Here is a 24,344-nt window from a genome sequence, read left to right as displayed (position 1 = left end):
AAAGGGAAAATCAGCGGGGATGATCTTTACTGGAATCTCGGCTTGCATGGGTTGGCATTCGGTATCAGTTGCTGCTTTGTGGAGCTCTTGGGGGATCCTTAAACTTTTTGGCCCGTTTAAAGCAGTATAAGTGATTGTTGCTTCACTAAATACTACGATAAACTTAAACAATTTTTTTTTAATTTTGTTACACATCAGAAATAAATGAATCACTCAATAAACGATTCACGACCTATATAGCATCGCAATTCCAATTTTGCCCATAGTGCCAGGGCTTAGCGATTACACCCACCAAACCTAGCGCATACACCCCCGCCAACCTGTGAGCAAACACATGTTTGGTATTTTTAGAGAAAGTGCGTGTTTATTTTTCTGCTCTCCCCGCACGGTCACACTGGTCGATAGTCGCAAAGCGAATCGATGACTCTCCACCACTAGTAAAAATTGCTAGAAAAACGAAACGCGAAAAATGAAAACGCAATACAGAAAAGCAAAATTGAAGTGAAACCAAGTGCAACAACGACGGAGCAAAAGGTGCGGCAATCGAGATAGCTCGAATAGTATAAAATCCCCCCGGGGGTGCAAGAAAGCGAACCCCCAAGAGTGAAGCTCCCCCCGCGAAAGAAAAAGAGAGCCATAAAAATCGATTCTTCAAAGAAGTCGCACACTGCCTTCGAGACTCTTTGCGCGGGCGGCGGAGCCTGGCGTTACTTTTCGCAAGTCCAGATACTTTTCGAAAGGTCTATTTTTGTGGGGGCTCTATGGGGTTAAAGTGGTACCTGTGCAGGCTGTGTGCATGTGTGTGAGTGAAAGAGCAAGTGCGAAAAAAATAATCTATGTACGCCTTTGTATACATATTTATTTGCACAGGCAGCGAAAATCGTAAAGGACCTCGAATCATAACCGTAATTAGCTAATTTCCAGCAAATACTTGTGAGTGCCTCGCGTAAATAACGGAATGCCAGCACATGACAATAAAACGTGTATCTATGTGCGATGTGCGACGAGTGTGTGTGTTTGCATGTTTGTGTAGTAACAACAAAGCAAAAAGCAAAAGCAAAACAAAGTGAATGACAAACGGCGAGAATGAAATGGAAAGCCACCCCCTGCCGCCGCCCACTCGCCCACCCCCCACTTACTGCTAGAACTGCCCCTGTGTGCGTGGCGCTAATTGAACTCACACAATATATATGTATAATTTATTTTTTGGCGCTCCACAAAGCCCGTATTTGTGAGTCAGCTTACGACTTCCACCTGCCTTCCAGATTGCGTGCACACCATTCCCGCGGGGACGCCAACTACGACACAACTAACCAGCGCTAATCAAGAGTAGCAGCGCAGCAGGAGGAGAAGGAGCTACCACGCCCCCCGCCGCGAGAGGTGCCCGCCCACCCGCATCTCCACTCCAGAACTCCTCCAGAGCACAGCCGGAGCAGCCGCATCCACATCCGCGATGTCAAGTGATAAGATCAAAGTCGCCGTGAGGGTGCGACCCTTCAATCGCCGTGGTAAGTGCCGATTTCCATGCCCCAGATAATCCCCTGCACTGGCAGAAATGCCCCACTCTGTTCTACATGATATTCCGAAAAAAAATGGGCAAATCATTCTAGGGGATGTATGTTGGTCACTTTATATCTCGTTTTCATTTCTTATGTACTGTGTACAACTCTTTGGCATTGACATTCTAATCATTTAGGAATATATATTGTCTACAAGTCAGTTTTGGGAATAAACCTCAAAGAGATAGGGGTTCTCTCTGCTATACATATTAGGTAGTACGGGAAGAGCTAAACGTTGAAGTACTTTTACAATAAATTTGTATATCATCAAAATATACATATGGAGTTCCAATATTGTAAAGAAATATTTATACAGAAACATCTCAACAAGAGCACGGAAGATTATTGTCTTTGTTTTAATAGCTGATGTACATATTTATTCCATATTTGTCATGTTCATCCTTGAATATTGATACTAAAATACAAATAACATCAACGGATGTAAGAAAAACTTCCCCTTTTCAGTAACATTATTATATTGGTAATTGTTTACAAATTCTAGGTAGTTAGGAACCCACAGATAACTAGATATATTTCCTAGGAGACAATCCTTTGCTTTGCTAGGAGCTGCCCAGCCGCACTCTCCGTTTTGGCCACGTTTCTGCGACATTGTTTCTGAACAATACCCCGAGCACTGCAGTCGCCTGCAATCAATAATGCAAACAGCCCGGCAAGAGACTGTTTTTTAGGCTAACGAAATTTACATGGGCTTCTTCGCTTCCTTTGAACTACGGTTTCGTTTTCGCTGCTTACTGCTGCGCCAGCGGATTTTTCGCTGGCTTTAAGTGTGTTGTGCAGCCCGGTTTGCAGCCCCTGCCTTGGTGTACCTACTGCGGCGACTACCTACGAGGCGGGATGAAGGTGGTCCCTGGTCGTCTGACAAACGATTTTCGCTTCCAGCTAATTTCGCGTTTCCCTCTGCAGCCCTGAGTGTTGCAAGTGCAAAAAGCAGCGCCGTCAGCGCCGTCAGCGCCGTCAGCGCCGTCAGCGCTTCCAATGTCAGCACTGATCGTTCACTGGCTCGTCCATGACTCACACTCGCGGCGGAAGCGCAGGATGGCAGCGGCGAAGGGGGCTCCTCGACGACCCAGCCACATCCACATGCCATATGCCATATGCTATGCGCCTGGTGCCGAAGATACCTACGAATGCGACGCCCGTGCGAGGGGCAAGGTCCACTCGGATCCCCGGTTTATTGATTGAACGGCGAGCGCTGCGCCATGATTGCACATTGGTTTATATTTGCATAAATTACTGAAACAGTCTCGTTTAAAGCTACGGGTAGGGAAATGGTTGGACTATTTGTTTTTAAAATGCTTTACAAATAGAAATTAATGGAAATTAGTCATCCCTTGAGTTTGAGCCCCGAATATAAACAAACTGCATAGAAGTTTGAGGAGTAGTCGTGTTATATGGGGCAAGGTCGTCTTCTTGGATTACAGCCTTATTGATTTAATGGCAAACTGTTGGCAATAATTGCGAAATTGTTTATATTTACATCATGTATATAGACAGTTAAATGATATACTGTAAGCATTAAACTTTATGGAAGAGTTAACTCCAAACTTGAGCTACATGGTTAGAGGATTGCAATTACTTTCCAGTGTATCTAAAGATAATTGAGCACATACAGAGCAAGGTGCTCTTAAAAGCCCCTTTATTTCTATTTAAAAACAGGTCTGAATTACTGAGTTTTATTAGTGCAAACGCGGTACGGCCGTATAAAAATGACTCTTAAAATATTATTTTCAAATGAGTTGTTAATATAGGAGATTCATTAGGAAATAAACAGATCATTCAGTTGTGGATTCTATAACATACATTACATTTCGTTTGTTTGTTGGTTAACCTCGTCTGTTATTTGTGTAACTAATTAATTGCACTGCTAGCAGCCCTAGTGACTTATTTATTGGCAAACGAAAAACAACGCCTAGTGTATCCATCATAATTTGTCACTTTCCACATGTGTGTGGCCCAGTAGGGCAAACTTAGTAACAGCGTTTATTTATAGAAGTTGGTGATTCGGTGGTGTATGTTGTCATGTTTTGCTTGTTAGCCCGTTTGGGTAAAGGCCTGATCCTCTGGCATGTTTGTGACTGAAGGGGAGTAGTCGTAGTCACCAGATCGTCTGCGATATGCGGACCAGGAACGCTATCTGGGGACTGATAAGGCGTTTATTTTGCGATACCCGGTTACACATGGAGTGCCTGGCATTAGTCAATCGCGGCATCGTATTTGGGCCATGTCCGTAGCCACTGGCTGGTGACCTCTCCGCGCTGAGCTGGCCAGCAGAGCGTAAAACGCAAACAGAAAAGGCAGTTTCGAAGGCAAAGACTCTCCACAGACACGGAGCAAAGCCAGACGAAACGAGCTCGAAATGAAGTCACAGCTCCGGCGCTTCTTACCAAAAAGCTTAACCTGTTTTCACTCTGCCCCTGTGTGTGTATGTTAATTTCAGCGCTGGACAATAGCGGAGAGAAAACCGTTTGAGGTTGTGCGGAGTCGCTATCAAATCCACTGACCAGAACTACAAACTACAAATGAGACCATCCAATAATTTATGGCACGCCTCGTCACTTTCGAGCCAAGTTGGCCGAGACTGCGGCCGGTATAGGGTCAGGTCGGCGCTGTCCTGCTCTGGGTCCTTTGCGGCTTTCATTTCCATGTCATGTCACGTTCTCGGCTCTGTAACATAAAGCGGAGCGGAAGTTGCAAAGGCCAGGCAGCACACCAGGATACGGCTTTATATACCATGCGATACCCCGCCCATCCCCAGTCCCAACAGCATTTCCATTACCATCCCGACTGGTGTGCGGTGTGTGGGCCCGAGGCCCGAATGTGTCTGTCCGTCTGGGTTTGGCTTTGACGTCGCTGTCTCCCCGTTTCCTCGTCATGTTTTGTGCGCTACATGCGCCATTCAGATATAGAATGTAGTATGCCTTTGCCATTTCGCCGTTCCCTGCCACTTGGATCCGTTCGGTCCGTTTTGCTCGCAGTGAATGAGGTGTGCGAAGGACACGGGGAGGCTCGGAACAGAAATATTTCCACGATTTATTAGCTGGCACTTTTTGTGCAGGCCAGCCAGGATGAATGGACAATCAGCCTGATAGGGTCACCTCGTTGCCTCGTTTTCCCCTCTTATGAATGCAAAAAGATGGGATACACTACATAAATCTGAAATTATCACAGCTAAAAGTATAAGAAATCAGTATATCACTTCTATTATTCTTGTTTCTAAAATAGTTATTATAAAATCTAATCAGCAAGGTCTGGAAATTTGATTTATAAAATACCAAGGGCAACCGAAATTCGTTTTGAGCACTATCTAATCGCTCATTGTTTATTACGGCTGAAATATTCATTACATGGGCAGACTGGGCAACTCCATCTTTCTGCCTTTTCAAGTTTGTTTACAATTTATTTGAAAGGTTCTCTCCGCTGAGATTGTAGTGGCATTGGCGCTTCCTACCCCGCCGCCCTCTACGAATCCATTTTCGCACTTGTGTACGAAAAACCCAGCACACAGGCTTTGAGCGCTATGTGCAGGGCACAGCCAGTGTATAAAATTAAATTGTTTTTGCCACTTTGAACTCGTTATCACCCCAAGCGCGGAATAAAGGCGAAATTATCTCAATTTCACACATAACATATAAATATACACCGGAACAGCGGGCTAAAAGTGATTTCGTTTGCTTGCAGAAATCGAACTGGGTACAAAATGTATCGTGGAAATGGAAAAACAGCAGACGATACTGCAGAATCCGCCGCCGCTGGAGAAAATCGAAAGGTGAGCAGCTGTAATAGTCCACATTGCATTATTTAATCAGCCGACTGTCCGTTGCACAACCAACTGAACTACACAGTGGTTTATAGCCGCACTAATAACAGTTTAATGCCTGTGTTATATCAAACTTTTTGCCTAATACCTTTGTAAACCCTTGCCCTGTTCAACAGAAAACAACCAAAGACATTTGCATTCGATCACTGCTTCTACTCACTAAACCCCGAGGACAACAACTTTGCGTCCCAGGAGACGGTGTTCGATGCGGTGGGACGTGGCATTCTGGATAATGCATTCCAGGGCTATAATGCGTGCATATTCGCTTACGGCCAGACAGGTAAGAAGGATTATGAGTGACTCACCCTGTTAGCGTATTTCATTAATCCCTTGACCAACTCTTCAGGCTCTGGCAAGTCCTACACGATGATGGGCAGCCAGGAGAGCAAGGGCATCATTCCGCGTCTGTGCGACCTGCTCTTCTCGGCCATCGCCAACAAATCCACGCCCGAGCTGATGTACAAGGTTGAGGTGTCCTACATGGAGATCTACAACGAGAAGGTCCACGACCTGCTCGATCCCAAGCCGAACAAACAGTCGCTGAAGGTGCGCGAGCACAATGTCATGGGTCCGTACGTGGACGGCCTGTCGCAGCTGGCCGTGACATCCTACCAGGACATCGACAACCTCATGACCGAGGGCAACAAGTCGCGCACGGTGGCCGCCACGAACATGAACGCCGAGTCCTCGCGCTCCCACGCCGTCTTCTCGGTGGTCCTCACTCAGATACTCACGGATCAGGCGACGGGCGTCAGCGGCGAGAAGGTGTCCCGCATGTCCCTGGTCGATTTGGCTGGCTCCGAGCGGGCCGTTAAAACGGGAGCCGTTGGCGATCGTCTCAAGGAAGGCTCCAACATCAACAAGTGGGTGAAAATTAGTCAATAATCTTGGTTTGTATTGGCTTCCAACGGCCATGCAGGTCATTTGTGATGCATTTGAATTCAATGATGGCATTTAACATTGAGTAACCCGCATCACAGCGACCTGCATTAGTTGAAAGTCAATCTAATTAAGATTCTGAACTAATCTTGTGCCTATTTTAGATCTCTGACCACGCTGGGCCTGGTCATCTCCAAGCTGGCCGATCAGTCCAACGGCAAGAAGAGCGGCAACGACAAATTCGTACCCTACCGCGACTCCGTGCTTACGTGGCTGCTGAAGGACAATCTGGGCGGCAACTCCAGGACAGTGATGGTGGCCACAATTTCGCCCTCGGCGGACAACTACGAGGAGACGCTGTCCACGCTACGTTACGCAGATCGAGCCAAGCGTATTGTCAACCATGCTGTGGTCAACGAAGATCCCAATGCCCGCATCATTCGTGAGCTGCGTCACGAGGTGGAGACGCTCCGAAGCATGCTGAAGCATGCCACTGGGTCACCGGTGGGCGATGTGCAGGACAAGCTGACCGAGAGCGAAAACCTGATGAAGCAGATCTCGCAGACCTGGGAGGAGAAGCTGGTGAAGACAGAACGCATTCAGAACGAACGCCAGCAGGCGCTCGAGAAGATGGGCATTAGCGTGCAGGCCAGTGGCATCAAGGTGGAGAAGAACAAGTACTACTTGGTCAATTTAAATGCCGATCCGTCCCTCAATGAACTGCTGGTCTACTACCTGAAGGTGAGTCTGCAAATGCAGAAAAAAATCAGATTTTTAATCCCCTTCATTTTTAGGAACGTACGCTGATCGGCGGACGCAGCATCAGTGGCCAGCAGCCTGATATTCAACTCTCCGGCCTGGGCATCCAGCCCGAGCACTGTGTGATCACCATCGAAGACAGTGGGCTGTACATGGAGCCTGTGCAGGGAGCACGTTGCTTTGTCAACGGCTCAGCAGCTGTGGAGAAGACGCCGCTGCAGAACGGCGACCGTATCCTGTGGGGCAACCACCACTTCTTCCGGGTCAACTCACCGAAGAGCAACAATACCAGCATGTGTGCCTCAGAGCCCCAGACTCCGGCGCAGCTGATTGATTACAATTTCGCACGCGATGAGATTATGCAGAACGAGCTGAGCAACGACCCTATCCAGACGGCCATTGCTCGCCTGGAACGTCAGCACGAGGAAGATAAGCAGGTGGCGCTAGAGAAGCAGCGGCAGGAGTACGAGCGTCAGTTCCAACAGCTGCGCAACATTCTGTCGCCCAGTACACCATATGCTCCCTATGCGCCGTACGATCCACTGCGCATGGGCAAGATCACCCCGAATACTCCCACTTCGCAGATGCGGGTGGAAAAGTGGGCGCAGGTAAGCGGAGGTCGATGGTCATCTGTTGCTTAATTTTCAATACACTTTTGTTGCTCTCTCCAGGAACGCGATGAGATGTTCCGGCGCAGCTTGGGCCAGCTGAAGACGGATATTATGCGTGCGAATTCTCTGGTACAGGAGGCCAACTTCCTGGCAGAGGAGATGGAGAAGAAGACCAAGTTCTCCGTCACCCTGCAGATTCCGCCGGCCAATCTGAGTCCCAATAGGCGGCGTGGCGCCTTCGTCAGCGAACCCGCCATTCTGGTGAAGCGCACAAACTCCGGCAGCCAGATCTGGACAATGGAAAAGTTGGAGAACAAGCTGATCGACATGCGCGAGATGTACCAGGAGCACAAGGAGCGCGTGCTCAACGGATTGGTATGTTATCACAGATTCGATTCCTTTTTCTTCCACCTGTTGGCATTGTGCTGCGTACTAACCATTTATAATTGTATTGATTCACACACGCATTCAATTAACCCCTGACTACAGCCCCTTATAGAGCCATTCTCAGACGACGAGTACGACGACAAGGTAATTAAGACACCACACCCCCACCACCCCAAAACATGAACACCACACACGTCTAAACTATGTTGTAGCTAGTATTGTTTGGGACGTTCCTAGCCAAAGCTAACTGATCTCGGATTTCCACAGGACGAGGACAGCTCCAAGCCGCAGGATCCGTTCTACGAGTCGCAGGAGAACCACAATCTCATTGGCGTGGCCAATATATTTCTGGAGGTTCTCTTCCACGACGTCAAGCTGGACTACCACACGCCCATCATCAGCCAGCAGGGCGAGGTGGCGGGTCGTCTGCAGGTGGAGATCGAGCGGATTGCCGGGCAGATGCCGCAAGATCGCATGTGCGAGTCGGTCTCAGAGTCCTCCGGCGATTCGCGGGACGAGTACGACGATCCAGTGGATCCCACATCCAATCAGATTACCTGCCGTGTGACCATCAAGTGCGCCAGTGGGCTGCCATTGTCGCTCTCCAACTTCGTGTTCTGCCAGTACACCTTCTGGGGTCACCAAGAGATGGTTGTGCCGGTCATTAATGCCGAGTCAACGGCCCACGATCAGAACATGGTCTTCAAGTTCGAGCACACGCAGGACTTTACGGTTACCATAAACGAGGAGTTCTTGGAGCACTGCATCGAGGGAGCCCTGTCCATCGAAGTGTGGGGCCATCGCAGTGCCGGGTTCTCGAAGACAAAAGGCTGGGAAGTGGAGCAGCAGCAGGCCAAGGCCCGTTCGCTGGTCGACCGCTGGGCGGAGCTGTCGCGCAAGATCGAGCTTTGGGTCGAGATCCACGAGCTTAACGACAACGGCGAGTACTCGCCCGTGGAGGTGACCAATCGCAACGAGGTCCTGACCGGCGGCATCTACCAGTTGCGCCAGGGTCAGCAGCGGCGAGTGAATGTGCGGGTGAAGCCGGTACAGAACTCCGGCACCCTGCCCATCATCTGCCAGTCGATTGTGAACGTTGCCATTGGCAGTGTGACGGTGCGGTCCCGGTTGCAGCGACCACTGGACTCTTACCAGGAGGAGGATCTGACCGTGCTGCGCGAAAAGTGGAGCGAGGCATTGGGACGAAGGCGTCAGTACCTGGACCAGCAGATCCAAATGCTTATTAAAAAGGAAGAGAAGAACGAGCAGGAACGGGAGCGCGAGCTGAGCCTGGTGCATCAGTGGGTTTCGCTGACGGAGGAGCGCAACGCGGTGCTGGTGCCGGCTCCTGGATCAGGTATTCCCGGAGCTCCCGCCTCGTGGGAACCACCTTCGGGCATGGAGCCCCATGTGCCCGTCCTCTTCCTCAACCTGAACGGCGACGATCTGTCGGCACAGAACACAAACGACGAGCTCTCGGTAGCGGGCATCAATTCCATTCTGTCCAAGGAGCATGGACATAAGTTCTACACCCTGCAAATCCTGCAGCACTTGGACAAGGATGTGTGCTGTGTGGCTAGCTGGGACTCCTCAATGCACGACAGCCAGGCCCTGAACCGCGTCACTGAGGCCAACGAGCGCGTCTATCTCATTCTGCGCACCACGGTGCGCCTGTCGCATCCAGCTCCCATGGATCTCGTGCTGCGGAAGCGTCTGAGCATAAACATCAAGAAGGGCCAAACGCTGACCGATCGGCTAAAGAAATTCCGACTTGTGCGGGGCGAGAACGCTATTTGGCAGAGCGGCGTCACCTACGAGGTGGTCTCCAACATTCCAAAGGCCTCCGAGGAGCTGGAGGATCGCGAGTCGCTGGCCCAGTTGGCGGCCAGCGGAGACGATTGCTCGGCGAGCGACGGCGAAACCTACATAGGTGAGTCACTTGGGATAGGGCCGTTTAGAACCACTTGCTGACCCGATCTCTCGATCCCTCAGAGAAATACACGCGGGGCGTTTCGGCGGTGGAGAGCATACTGACCCTGGACCGCCTGCGGCAGAACGTGGCGGTCAAGGAGCTGGAGACGGCCCACGGACAGCCGCTGAGCATGCGCAAGACCGTCAGTGTGCCAAACTTCTCGCAGGTAAGGACGATTGCCAATTGGAGACCCCGTCCCGCTCATCCTATCGAGCTGCTGCTGCCGCTGCGCCGCTTACACAATTCGTCGCTGCCGCCGCCGCCGCTGAATTATGTGCTTCCACTTACTACTCACCTAACACACTCGAGCAAAATTAACCAAGAACATCTGACTAAACGCCAATTCTTTCTCTTCTCACACTTTTTTCTATGCGCTTTCACCAAACTAACCCCCAACAAAATTTGTGTTTAACCACCGATAAAAATGCAAAATTAACCAAATCAAATCCGAAATTCGGGGCGCACCTCCTGCAATTTTGAATTCCCCTCTCTGTGTGTGTGTGTCTGTGCGTATTGGTATTATCCTGTCTTTATGTTTATGCTGTGTACGTGTGTGTGTTGCCCCAAAACGCTTCTCACTGCGCACATAGGCGGTCAAAGACACCACCAATACCGGGAGTGTAAGTAACTAGTATCCTCTTTTCCGTTTCGGGTTTTCTGTTTCCTGTATTCTGTGTTCTGTACTCTGTAATCTATTTCCTGTTTCCTGTGCCGAGCACTGTACATTAAGCTTAGTAGTTGGAGTTTTCTTAAGTTCCCTCTTGACTATTCTACTACTAACTATCTTGAAAACCGTTTGTGTGCGCCCTTCAGTTCGCCTTATCCGTAAACGTTGATTCGTTGTTTTTGTTATTTTTCCGTTCATTTATTTTTTGTTTTTAATTCGACCATTTTTATTTCATCCTTTTGAATAACATTTGTTCCTTAAAAACAAAACGTTCGTACGAAATTTATGATGCAAGCAACTCATAAGTAAACTTACGCAGATTATGCGCTTCGATGCATCGATGGAGTCGCTGCTGAACGTGGGACGATCCGAGTCCTTTGCTGATCTCAATAACAGTGCGCTGGGCAGCAAGTTTACCCCAGGTGAGTTATGCTGTGGGATTCCAATCCAATCCCAACTAATGCTTCTATTTCTCCAGCAGGTCACAGTCCTGCAGCGGCAGGCGGGGTCATCCGGAATCGCCACAGCTTTGGCGGCAAGGGTAGCAGCGATGACTCTCCCGGAAAAGCCTTCGGCATTGGTGGGTATTCAGTTGATCCTAGCGATTCCCTAAACCCAACATTTTTCTTCTATATACTCACCATTTATGTTTGAGCAACATATTGAAACTATAATCCAAATAACCGAGTTTTTCAATACACTATATACTTAACTAAGTAATTCTGCATATGCTTATGCGCAGGAAACAAGTTATACAACCTAGTTGAAGCCATGTTTGAGATCATGGGATTTATCTTTGTTTTGAGTTTTGGAACTCCTATAGAATACACCAAAATCGTAAATAACTTTTTTAGTTGTAGTAATACATAGTGAAGCTTAGGGAGGTCCAAAAAATATAATTTTATTCTCACTTTTAAATTTCATACATTTGGTTGTTAGCTTCAAAAGCACTCGACTAGTGTTCTAAATAAAAATTAAATATCTTTCCCATATCTAACCTTGTTAACTTATTTTACAAATAGGGAAAGAGAAATAAGTATGAACGCCACTTTGATTAAAATTAGGTTTTCATTAAAAGGCAACAGTACATATGAGTGATAAACTATAGAGCCTAATCGCAGGCCTTTCTAAAGTAGAAACATAAAAACTCCTTCACATATGGGGAACCCTTAAAACTTACAACAAGATAAATCCCTTTCTAACTTTTAGTTACCTTACGCTTTCTTCATGCCCGAGAGCAACCACCAAGGCAATAGTTTCCGATTCTGTGAACTGTCGCATTGCTTAGTTTGACTTTCGAAACCTAATTTGTTTGCTTTGCTTCGATGCAACACCTGCAGCAACCAAGCAACTAGCGAGAGCAACTGCATTTACTCGATCTGAAGACTCGAGCGATTCTTCGTCTTGATGCACACGACTGTTCCACATTCCATTGCTTATCATATAAATTGACATGCATCCACGAAACATGAACCAAGCCATACCGAACCTACAAGCCCACACAGCTTCTCGTACTTACTACATGGTTTCTCACATTGTCCAACTCTTTTCTGTGTTTCAACTAACGTAATCTCACTGAAATTCCACGGCCAACAGGCTCGATATCTCTGCTGTCAGGTAAAGGCCAATCTTATGTCCAAATCAAATCAAATCCGAAAGTGCATTCTCGACTGCTATGCATTGATTGTTAGTTGAGTTTAAGTTTGTCTGTCTCTCACAACCCGCCATCCGTACACCCGCTCATCTACAGACACGCATCTCTCATTAGCCCATGACCCCAGACGAAGAGGATTGGTTTGTGCCACATTTAGAAGTGTTTATATGTAGTTTTGTGTTAGTTCTGTTTGCCGGTAACTCTGTCTTCAAATCATACCCGAGACTCAATCACCCAACCAAATTCGAGTCATCGCAGTGGAGATCAGTTGTACATTCATCACCTGTACATCAAAGCCACTCCATTCCACCCACCCATGCAATCCGGTGCACAAATCACACAGCAGCCAAGCACACAGCACGAGTTCTTAGCACGAGCCGCGCATTTGTAGCGATTATGTATCCTAGAATCTAGTCCTTTATTTCGTTATCCATTGGTGTTACTATAGTGCGTTGCTGGGCCTGCGAACTAGTCGCTTTCCCGGCTAGTTTGATCACTCATCACAGTCTGTAAATTGCATTGTAACTTAACATAACTCACAATCATTATCTTCCCCGCCCCAATGTGGAATGCAGCGCGTCCAACATTTTTGAATCTCAATTTGAACTTGAACACATTGAGAATTGCGCCAACGAAACGTATGTGGTTTGTCTAGCTCTAAGCTTAGAGTTTTACCTGCGAGGAATCCATATACTGACCCTGACATTCTGATGTTTCCACAGCTTCGCCAGCTACCAGTAAGCTGCTGGGCATGCGCATGACCACGTTGCACGAGGAGCCGCTGGGTGGACACAGGTCGCTGGACGAAGAGCCGGAGGACAGCTACAGCGACTCGGAGTACACCGCTGAGTACGAGCAGGAGCGGCAGCAGAACCGTAGCTTGGCCTCGCGTTCCCGACTCACGGCTTCCAAGACCATGGACTCGTTCATGGATGTGAGCAGCCATTCGAACCAGAGCTACTTGAGCTACACGTCCAGTGCCAACGCGAACATGAAGCACCTGACCGGCCTGGCCACGCTGAGCATGAGCTCCTCCACCAGCAGTGGCTACGGCTCTCAGGCGGTATCCTGCAATAATCTGAGCAACGAGGACATTGCTTCAATGCGTTCCATGAGCATTGATGAAACGCCAGGTGGGATGTTACCGATTGCTAGTTGTTCTAACAAAACTAATGTTTCTTTACCCCTTAGACTTCGATCGCGTCAACTCGAATTCGCCCCCGAACCGACAGGCACGAGTCAACCCCTTCCTCAAGGACATGCCCAAAGCCAAAGCACAGGAGAAACCGGAGCAGCAGGCCACTAAGCTGCAGGAGACCTTCACGCATCCGTTGGAGCAGCTGGAGTCCAGGGAAAACGCACAAAGCGACGAGGATGAGCGCGAACAGCTGCCAAAGAATAACAACAACAATGTGGACTTGATCAAGGAGCCGCATCAGCTCTCCCGTCAAACGGAGCTGGAGGAGGAAGCTGAGCCGCAACCCGAACCACAAACAGAGCTTGCCACAGACAATCAGAACGGCAACAGGTCCTCCGACGAGGTGGGCCACAGTTCCGAGGAGCTGCTTGAAGGCGAGGGCATCGTCCGGGAGGAGTTGCCCGCTGGAAAGGTGATGCGCCGCAAGAAGTCCAACACCCAGTCGCCGAGCAATGGCAACATCATAAATAACAACAATAATAGCACAACTCAGGCACCGCGCATCAATCATCGGGCCTCAGTGGCGAAGATGGAGGGTCTGGCTGCTTACATGGATTCCAGCATCATGTCCAGCAGCACAGAAGTCGATGGTGATTATTAATCTTTATTAGTTTATAGACAAATCTGTGATTGTGACTCTTCTTAGATGAGAGCAAGGATGTGGAACTGATCCTGCCCGATTGGATTGTGGTGGGCGAGTCGGTGCTGATCCGACCGTACAACACAAGCGGCGTCATACGCTTCGTTGGCACCACGGAGTTCCAGCCCGGCGCCTGGATAGGCGTCGAACTGGACACGCCCACCGGCAAGAACGACGGCAGCGTTAAGGGCATTCAGTATTTCCAGTGCAAGCCCAAGCACGGCATGTTCGTGCGCTCCGACAAGCTGATGCTGGACAAGCGCGGCAAGGCGATGCGGGCATACAAGGCCGCCGAGAAGAGCAACAGCATCAGCAAAGGTGAGCGGATTGGCCTTGGCCTTGGTCCATGGGTAGCGTTTACTCACTGATACACTTTGTTCGCCCTGTAGAGATGAGTACCTCGATGACGGGATCCATGACTGGATCGATGACACGCTCCAAGAGCCGCGGCGACTCGCTAAACCTTTCGGCGCGCAAATGATTGTACCCCAAGTGTTCGCATCAGCTGCAGCGTTGGACTAATTGCAGGCAGTCGACGGTGGCCACCAGTGTTGCTTCCAGCACGCCGGCGACCTGCCACAGATTGCGTGCAACCAGCGGCGCTGCAGATGCGAACAGTCATGGCAAGAAGTGCTATGCCAATCGACGCTCGACGGCCTTCTAAGGTCGCCACCCAGGATGACAATGTCGAGGACGAGGCGGAGGCGGAGTAGCAGTAGGAGTAGAAGGAGCGCCTCGTCAAGCAACGAACAATGCGGAGCATAATCCACATGCCAACCATATTCTAGCTTACTTAACTATTCTCACACCATGCCGCAAATGAAATGCCGTACACTTAACCCCACGCTTCTCTAAGTAGTTTAAGGCGGTGTCTACAGCAGAACTAATTACTAATCTAGCTAAACTAAACGAATCGAATCGAAACTAAATCTTAACTAAAACTTAGCCAGACGGGCATTCGCGTAGTTGCAATACCTCGAACCCTTGGGCGAGATCGTAAATTTTAGCGACCCTTCGATTAATGTATGTGCGAAAGAAGCACAGCACTTTTGATTCCATTGTTTTGTGTTCTCGTGTAGTTAATTGTCGTTTATTGCTTTTCGATTTTGAATGAAGCGCTCTACTGATATATTTTTGTAATGGTTCTTTGCCTTTAGTTAAGTTCAATTGTTTTTGATATCGATGTGACTTGGTTAACGATGAGCTTATATTTTTAATTGTTATTGACTATATTCAATATATAAATCATTTGTATATATTTATAATTAAGGTCCTGCAATAATTTCGTCTCCATGTTTCCTTTCCCGAGCTCATATTTTGTTTAGCGCATTTATATACAATTACCGATACAATACGATGTTAGTAATAGTGAGAGCAACATATTCTATAGGGCTGCGTCCGAGAAATTGAGGCCTCCAAAGATGGTCGCGTCTTGGAACTTACTCCCCGCCCAAGACATTTCGTACCGGCGCAGTTAATGTGTAAATTGTATTATTTTGATGTGATGTATTTATAATTTCCCTTTATATATGCATATATATAATAAAATTGATTTTATCTTATATTTACCTCATTACTTATGATTTCTTTTGCTTTCTTACCCCGTCCGGAAAGTGCAATATAAGTGTTAGGATCTTTAAGTTGTATTTATCAATGTTGAAGGTTGTGCCACCATGTTTGTGAGGCGTTTTAAGTAACATTAACCGAACACCGAGCCAGAAGCTGGTTTTAGTCCAAAAAGCAAGAAAGCAATAATTGCATTAAATATTCAATGTTATGTTAAGATACTCTAATAATCGTACACGAAAGGGATAGCGAGCGGCCGCAGGAAACAGCACTTGCGCCCACTTCCGGCTAACGAACGTTTGTACGTAAACCGTAAACGTATCCATCCATCCATCCAACCAACCAACATCCAAGCACTCCAAAACTGAGTCTGAGATAAATTGCAATTTAAACACAAACAATAAGAGCGATTTACACTTAGGAAACCCAAGAGAAACCGAAACTAAAATCCGACAGTGAGCAGTTGGGCCGCGTCTAAGGTCGAAACCCAACTGGAGATCTACAGCCATTCATCCAGTGTATACAAGCATAAATATACACCACTTATATATATTAGGTATATATTTTCGAACTGTTTTTCTACTTGCGTAAAAGCGAAAAGCAACTACCAAAATATACTTGAAAATACGTCCAAAATTATTAAAAAGAAAAAATTCAAGGTCACGATACAACTACGATATATACTTACAACTGCATGGATATTCATGAATATAAACATAATGCGTATTTACCAATGACAGTCCTGAAACTTAACTGAAGCAGAGTTCATTTAAACACTGAGTGCTCCCTGGGGATCCCAGATAGATAATCCAACCAGGGGCTATTTATTTGAGCATGTGTGTGCAGCTCGTAGACGCCGCATTATAGTTCAGAACTAATTTAATCACATGAATGTACATAGTGAGGCATTACTACCAATTGCCGGCTAGACACCCTCACATTAACGCATTTAACCAGCGCAACGTTCAGCTACAGGTTGATTGAGTAGCGTAACGAGTCCCCGGTAGAAACCGAAAGTTAGCAGCACAGCTTAGGTGTAAAATAGATCGAGAATCCATAGTCGTAGGCAGAGTGCATGCAAGGAAATTAAGTAGCCGTAGAGATCGATTGGAACGCCGACAAATTGAATCGTACCTTGACGTTATTACAGAACTAATCATATTTTTGTGCAATCTAGTGCAGCTCCCACGCAATCAGCCCCGCAAACAAGAAAGTTAGCCATTGCATATAGTCTAGCGAAACGGAATGCCAGGCACACACATATTATATGGACATAGGATCGGTAGGAGGGACGGCCTTCGAAGAAGTCTACTCGTAAGTTTGCGCACTCTTAGAGCTTTTAGCACGGTCAACGAATAAATGTTATTACACCATCCGCCGTTAAATAAACTATCCAAGAAGTTCAGTCACGAGTTAATGAATAAACTAAGCCATATTCTAGATCTGCTTTATCACGACACACAAACAGACGCACGGAGCCAGACCATTGTTGATGCACTTGGTTCGTTTCGTTCGCCTTGTAAGTACAGATAATTCAGCTGAGTTCCCCTCCCCATGTGGTTGCGAATACAAAACAGTCTAGAATAAAAAATATTAGGTGTCAGCAGCGGAACCATAAAGATAATTTTAGTAATTTACAATTGTTTTACTCCAATTTAAGTATTTTAATGCAAGCACGCCAGAGAAATTAACAAAAACACACGCGTAATCAGCAATTTCGAAAACTTCAACAAACAAAAAACAAAACGGAATATGAATATGTACTTATACCTATAAATACAGAAATATACAAACATGCAATGGATATAATTCACTGAGTTGGCTTTAATTTAACAGCTGGGGGCTGAATGGGCACTTGTTGCGGCTGGGTCAACAAGTAGCAGCGGTGGCGATAATAGCCCCGAACTCGACCTTCGCTGCCAGCAACCTGTTACGTTTTGTGGGGCCATCGCCTCCGGCCCAGAGGGCTCCGCTGAATGAGGCTAGTGGTTCGCTTGAAGATGTGCACCTCCCAGTCGGAAGTGTTTTATTCATGAAAACAAATGGCAAAGGTCGTTATGTTAGTAGATAAATGCTTACAACACTTTTAGTTTACAGTTTACATAGTTGGTTATTGCTGGGGCTCTCGCGAGGGAGAGCTCCTTGTTGAATCCCTCGGCCATGGAATGCAATCGTTCCACACCCCGCCCGACATCCTTACATGATTACATGATCACATGGCGACTATATCATTTACATAGGATGCTCCGACACTCTATCCTTACAACTGCTCTACTTATATTTATACACACAAAGTACACAACACACAGTTAATTGTTATTAGCTTTCCAAATGACTCGTTTGCGTTTGATTTGCTGGGTTTGTTTGTCTTCTTTTGATTTGATTCCATTAGATTGATTTGCACTAGCTACCCCGGTTCGCCTTATCATACACGGTGAGGTGTACAGAAAATATATAATTCTAGCATTCGATTTAGGTATTTACAAAGGGTTGTTCTAACTTGAATTCGAGTTCCGTTCAGTCGGCGTTAGTCAGTATCTCTCACTTGGTTTGGTCCCCATCCCGTTCCCCCGCTCCGCCCAGTCCGCTCAGTGCTCGATGGTCCATCGCTGGGACTCCGAGTGGGGATCGCAAGGCGCCACCTGCGCGTCGTCCAGGCTCTTGAGGCCCTTGTGGTCCAGGCACAGGCCCGTGTTGCTGTGGATGATGTGCTGGCGCTCGTAGCGCCACTGCTCGTTGAACTCGTCGTTCTCCATGCAGGGCACCATCACCACCCGGTACGGTGGGGACTCGCTGTGCTGCACGGTCGCACAGCTCAGCTCGTTGCGCAGCACCTGCGAGTTGGTGAAGGAGAACAGCTGCGACTTTTGCAGCAACTTTCCGCAGGGATACAGACCGGCGTTGTAGGGCTTCTCGTTGTTCTGCAGCAGATCGTCCAGGCAGATGTTGGAGTTGACGGCGCGCACCTTGCCCCAGCCCTGCACGTCCTGGGTGGGCACGAACTTCTCCGGATAGATGTTCTTCAGGTACCACTCGAAGCTCTTGCAGCGTAGCTTCTTGCGCAGCATCGTGCGGTGGGTCACATCGCCAATGTCCGCGTGGAACTTCAGGTCCGGCCGGTTGAGGAAGAATATGTTGATGTACTCATCCATCCACACCAGCGCCATGCGGGCAGTGTTGATGCCGTGTGTGTCGCGATCGTTGGGGAATCTAAAATGCATTTAAATGAGCCCATTATAATACAGACAAAGATAATGCCAGAGATCACAGATAACTATTAATCCGATTTGAGGGTCGGTTTTGACCATAAATTTTGTGTATACAAATATGTCTTACTTGTAGGGATGGAAGTCGCGGAAAATGTGGCCCACGCGGGAGCAGGGAATCGTCTCGATGGTGCCGCCGCACTGCCAGATGCGGAACGACATCTCCAGGTTCTCGCCGCCCCAGCCGTCCATCTGCTCGTCGTAGCTGCCCACCTCCCAGAAGTAGCGTCGGTCCATGGCGAACAGGCCGCCGGCCATGGTGGGGCTGTAGGCCGGGCAGATCTCCCGCTCCTGCTTGCACTCGCGTCGCTGGCGCTGCTTCTCCCGCTCCGGCAGGTTGATCCAGTCAAAGTGGCCGTTCCACTGGAATCCGCCCACCTGGAAGGACTTGTAGCCATTGGTGCTGTACTGAAAGTCGTTGGCATCGATGACATCGATGATGGGCACCAGGACACTCGTCCGGGACTCCTTGATGCGCTGCAGCAGAGGCTCGCACCAGCCAATATTGCCCTCGCAGTGGGCGTCCAGGAAGATGAGCACATCCCCCGTGGCAATTCGAGCGCCGGCTAACCGGGCCCGAATCAGACCCAATCTGAAAATCGAGAGAGGCAAACACTTTCTTTAGCTATGTGAAGGGCAAAAGAGAGGGGAAAAAACAATACAAATTTATTGGGTCAACCGAAAACCTTCGATCGTCTGCCAAGCACGATCAACACCATCCTACATGGCCCCAGCCGCGTGAAGTCAGCAGAAAGTCTGCAAAGCTCGCGGGCTGCCGAGTGTAATGCGCGCAGAAACCGAGTCTGGGAGTTACAAAAAGTCAAGTCCAACACACATAATCGTAACTTGACGAACTGGTTTTCTCTTCATTTTTCGTTTTCAGTTTTCAGTCTTTAGTTTTGGGTTTTTGAGCGTTTGTCGGTGGTTCTGGCCAAAAAGAAGATGCTCCATGCGCGTCTGACAGGGCAAACAAGTTATTCAAATGAGTTCAAGCCGCCAGCGATTCGATTAGCCGGATTGCTGAACTTTTCCCCGTCTATTGGCAATAATGGGGGAATCTAGGTGTCTTATTTCTGATTTCTATGACTGATGCCCAGCTAAGAATATGAAAGTTGAAAATACCATAAGTCCTCATTTCGATTTCTATTTGGTTGAGCTAAAAGAGTTTTGAGTTCCAAGCCAGTGTAAATACTATGTATTTCTACCCGACGAGAACGGAACGCATGCTTTGAAGTTTATCACACATTATTTGCATATACCAAAGGTCATATCAATAGTGAATAAGCCAATCCAATTTTATTTACGTCTTATCACATCTTAAGTTTCAGTAGCTTTTCTGATTGCTCAGGTGCTAAATTTCATACTTTTCCCGCATACTTTTCACATTGAAAACATATTTATAATTCGCTCTTGTTTACTTTAACAGAACCATTCTGGGAAATATTAAATTCGTGTTTATAAACAGCAAGCGTCGTTTATATATAGTCTATTAATGCAGCGAATAACCGTGGTCAAATATTAATTACTATCTCTATAAAGTTTTAAACCCTTATCTTGAAAGGTCTTGCAAAAAAATTAAAATATGTTCCTCTTTGATATGCATTTTAGCCAAGAAGTAGAAGGATCAGCAAAACCTCTTGATAATTATTAATATGAATTAATTCCTTATCAGGCAAATATCAAGTCTTATCTCTATGCTTGGGGTTTCCCAGTCGGTACCCCCTTACTCACCGGTTCTTGAGCCGCAGGATGGTGACCTTGCCGGCGGGAATGCGCGTGCGAACGTAGTAGTCCAGCTTGGCGCCCAGCTCAACGTTGTCGCTGCCGTCGTCCACCAGGATGATCTCCTTCAGAGCCTTCTCGTTGCAGGTGCTCAGCGTGCTGTGCACCGTGCGCAGCAGCACGGAGTAGGGTTCGTTGAAGAAGATGATGATCACACTGGCGGTGGGCAGGGAGGCGGCGTCGTAGCGCTGCTTGGCGCACAGGGGATTCCGGTGGTCGCCGACACTGCGGTTGTAGGACAGCTGTTCGCTGAGCTCCTCGTTGAGGGCGATCTTCTTGTAGATGGCATCGCCGCGCTCCTTGGCGGCGCCCGAGAGGTGCACCGCCACGCCCTGTTCACCGAGCCCCAGCCTCTGTTTCTGGAGGTCCAGCTGGATGATCTGCTCGTAGGGCGACTGCGTGGCCGGCCTGGCGATCTCGTTCTCGCTGTCGCTGTACGCCTCGAAGTGCTCGCGTCCGTGGCCCCGCAGTGCGGCCGCCCGGACTGGTGGAGCCACCGGCTCCTCGGGCGCGCCGTTCTGCTGCACCTTGCTGTAGAGGATGAAGCACAGGGCGACCAGGATGAAGATGATCAGCTTGCCGTAGAAGGAGCGGAACCGAGGCAGCATGTTGGCTCAAGGTGGGCTTGGCGTCTGGGTTCTGAGGTAGTAAGCACTGGGTTGAGTTCCACGCAAACGTGGCTCCGCGGATCTCGCTGTCCGGTATTGTCCACTACTCAATCATTTAACTCCGCGATTCGCTGGCGAAAAGGCAGACACATATGTATGGTGCGTGGCTCTCGGTTGCCCACAGTTCCAATTCCGATTCCAATTCCAGTTTCTGCTCGCTTGCCGTTTAGCGCCGCGCACCGCCGCTGTGTGGAGTGGCTTAAACTAGACTAAATGGAAATATTAATTCTAAGCGCGACGGGCCCAACAACAAAAGGAGCAACAACAACAATAAAAAACAACGAAAACTTACTCTGGCATGTTTTTTTTGCTCCACGGCTGTTGCTTCTCTTCGGTGGCGATGTTTTCGGTGGTATCGAGGGTAGCCCATCGCTAGGAAGTGGAGTGCATTCGATACACACACCGGAAATAGCGGAGACACCTTCCCAACGTAGCCGATACACACCCCCGCCACATTTGATTGCTTGTTGATTTCGATCAAGTCCTAGCTCGCTGTTAACAGTCTTACTCGAGTTGTATCGCACTGCTAACCAATTTAACCCAATGTAACTCAAATGTTAGCTCAAACTTGGGAGAACTCTGAATTATGGCTAAAAATAATTAATAATGTATGGAGGGAAATTTTTAAGCATACATGCATTTATAAGTTGTTTTTCCATAATTGTACAGTTATGAAAAATATTGTTATCCTACTTTTAGTTTTGTAAAATCTTAGAATAAAAGATGATTCTAAGTGTTAGACAGCACTGTTAAATTTGTAATAGGTTGAATTTTTTAACATTACAATTTTTAGGTACGTTAATCTGACTTACTGTACCGTCCAATAGCGGAGACACTCGCCTGACATAGCAAGTACACACTTCCGATCGTTAAAATTATAAAAGTCTACTTAAACGTTGACACCCTCCTGCAGCCGATAAACTCTCCTGGGATTTTCCGATAATTTTAATTATGTCCATATTATCGGCGGCTAAATTCAAAACTACTATAAAATTTTAATATTCTAAGCCAAATAATTATAAATTATATTGTAAGTAAAAAATATTTATGTGATTCTAAATCATAATTGTTTAAATTTACTATTTATATTTATAGATGTGTTCTTCTGAAAACTTGAAGTGGCTAAAAAAAAACGTACTTTGGTACCGATTTTTTAGTACCTTTTCTGACTTTATTAATTGATATTAGAGCAAAATATGCTTATCTTGGAGACCATTAAGTTTTTACATCTTTTACACAATGGATCCCTTTGTAGCCAAGTGTTTCAGTATTCGCCTTTAAAACCCTGAAGTAACCACTAACAAAAATTGTTCTCCTGCTATCCTATGCTAAAATCAGGAACCTACTCAAGCCCTACAACTCGAAATAGCTAGTAAAGCAATACATAATTTAATCATTTTGCACGCCGTTTAGAACAACATGTAGGGTAACATGGTAAAATTATAGGGTCGGTTAGTTAGATTGCATCTTATTTTAAGCGTGAACATTAAAACTGTATCTAAACTACAACCGATAAGCACGCAACCCCCCGCACATTCCGCGCCAGTTGTCACGTTAATTTCTTAAATAAGCGGACATTTCAATCAAAGCTTCCTGCACTCGAGCACTCGTTTTCGAAAGGGACTGACCGACTGACTGCCGCACTTGACACTTTTGCCGCGGCACTTAATGCACAGATGGCATGTTCATTTGTTGTTAAGGCGAGACAAATGGGTTTCCCGCTGAAAACTTGGTGCTCCGCCTCTTGGCCCAAACATGCAACCACATGTTGCCAATGTGTCGCTGCGGCTTGTTTAAATCTCATTTGAATTCTGGCCGAGTGGGGTTCTCATCAGGCGACTTTCATTTTGTAATGCCTCGAGTAGAAGCCAACAAGACTAGCCCCGTTCGGCAGAGCCATGTGATTAATCTGGCTAATTAACGTACGAACCTCAACTGCGAGCTGGTGTTTTTGGGTGTTTTGGCTTAGCTGAGCTCTGGGCCGCATAATTAATACGTTACGTATACGCATGGGTGTCGCTGCGGGAGGCGCCACCGGCCCGATCGGCGACCCAGCAGCCAAATTAAAGTTCAAAGTGCTCCAGAGCCATGGTAATTGGAGTTTCGGAGTCGTCGGAGCCGTTTTGTTTGTGGGAAGATTTTAGCCGCTGAAAGCTGGCAACTGTTTTGCCAATCTTCGCTAAAACTCCCTAATGGCTCTGAGCGACAAAAACTAGGAAGGAAATAAATTACTTTGGGGGCTCTGTGGGCGCAGTGGGATGGAGCTGCTTGGCGGGGGCCTTTGTTTTAGTCACCTTACCGAGCAGAAAAAAGAGCATGAAGACAGAGCAGAAAGACGGGAGATACGAGACGAGATTTTGGAATTTCATTTCGTGTGCGACCTCAAAATACTAGTTTGTAAAAATGCAGCGAGTCCGGCATTGAAACAGATTAGTTTCTTCGGTCGAAAAAATTAACACCTCCTAAATTTGAAATACTCTTTTATTATCGCCACCGAAAATTATGCATTTTCAGCACATTTGTGAAATGCTTAATGGCCTGAGGTCGAATTAGTGGCTCTAAAGTGTTATGGGCCGCAACCGGATTGAAAGCCCAAGCCGCCTTCAAGAGCCCGCGAATACGTTTGGGTAAATAGCAGAAGTGCTCGATAAATAATTTTTGAAAATTACTCTATTCAATAATGAGTGCGGCTGAAGCCCCCAACGAGGTCTCATTAAAGCGCGCAGGCACAATAAAATAAAGGGGTTAAAAACAACAAGTTAAAGACCACACATTGTTCCACATGTGAGCCGACGGCTGCGGCTAAGGTGCCCGCCATAATGACTCGGGCCACAGAAATCTATTAACTCTAAATGACCCTGAAGATCACACAGCCTGCCAAGAAATGCTCGACTAACG

At 47.4% G+C, this 24,344-nt stretch overlaps 2 protein-coding genes across 15 annotated transcripts; one reads left to right on the top strand and one right to left on the bottom strand.

The window, feature by feature from the left end:
- Window positions 1-394: 394 nt before the first annotated feature.
- On the top strand, window positions 395-15,726 carry LOC108030063 (kinesin-like protein KIF13A). 13 transcript variants are annotated; one of them, XM_050887597.1, is made up of 20 exons: window positions 395-534; window positions 1,266-1,508; window positions 5,259-5,346; window positions 5,514-5,677; window positions 5,744-6,260; window positions 6,441-7,017; window positions 7,071-7,643; window positions 7,707-8,021; window positions 8,136-8,177; window positions 8,301-9,963; window positions 10,026-10,171; window positions 10,596-10,625; window positions 10,992-11,094; window positions 11,154-11,252; window positions 12,269-12,289; window positions 12,902-12,964; window positions 13,049-13,459; window positions 13,518-14,114; window positions 14,171-14,482; window positions 14,554-15,726. In XM_050887597.1, exons 2-20 carry the CDS (start codon window positions 1,454-1,456, stop codon window positions 14,643-14,645), a joined length of 5,868 nt encoding a protein of 1,955 aa, XP_050743554.1. In that variant the 5' UTR covers window positions 395-534; window positions 1,266-1,453; the 3' UTR covers window positions 14,646-15,726. The 13 variants fall into 13 exon arrangements, with proteins under 13 accessions (XP_050743554.1, XP_050743553.1, XP_050743558.1 ...); XM_050887596.1 differs by having other exon boundaries at window positions 11,151-11,252; XM_050887601.1 differs by lacking the exon at window positions 8,136-8,177 and having other exon boundaries at window positions 11,151-11,252.
- Window positions 15,727-17,719: 1,993 nt separating this feature from the next.
- Window positions 17,720-21,811, bottom strand: LOC108030067 (polypeptide N-acetylgalactosaminyltransferase 1). 2 transcript variants are annotated; one of them, XM_017102665.3, is made up of 4 exons: window positions 21,739-21,811; window positions 20,728-21,655; window positions 19,067-19,588; window positions 17,720-18,940 (listed from the first exon to the last, which is right to left on the bottom strand). In XM_017102665.3, exons 2-4 carry the CDS (start codon window positions 21,384-21,386, stop codon window positions 18,319-18,321), a joined length of 1,803 nt encoding a protein of 600 aa, XP_016958154.1. In that variant the 5' UTR covers window positions 21,387-21,655; window positions 21,739-21,811; the 3' UTR covers window positions 17,720-18,318. The 2 variants fall into 2 exon arrangements, with proteins under 2 accessions (XP_016958154.1, XP_016958155.1); XM_017102666.3 differs by lacking the exon at window positions 21,739-21,811 and having other exon boundaries at window positions 20,728-21,716.
- Between the last annotated feature and the right edge of the window lie 2,533 nt (window positions 21,812-24,344).

Source organism: Drosophila biarmipes, chromosome 2R, assembly GCF_025231255.1.
Source record: "Drosophila biarmipes strain raj3 chromosome 2R, RU_DBia_V1.1, whole genome shotgun sequence".
In the NCBI taxonomy this organism is placed as follows: Eukaryota; Metazoa; Arthropoda; class Insecta; order Diptera; family Drosophilidae; genus Drosophila; species Drosophila biarmipes.
This window is presented reverse-complemented; position numbering and strand designations above follow the sequence as displayed.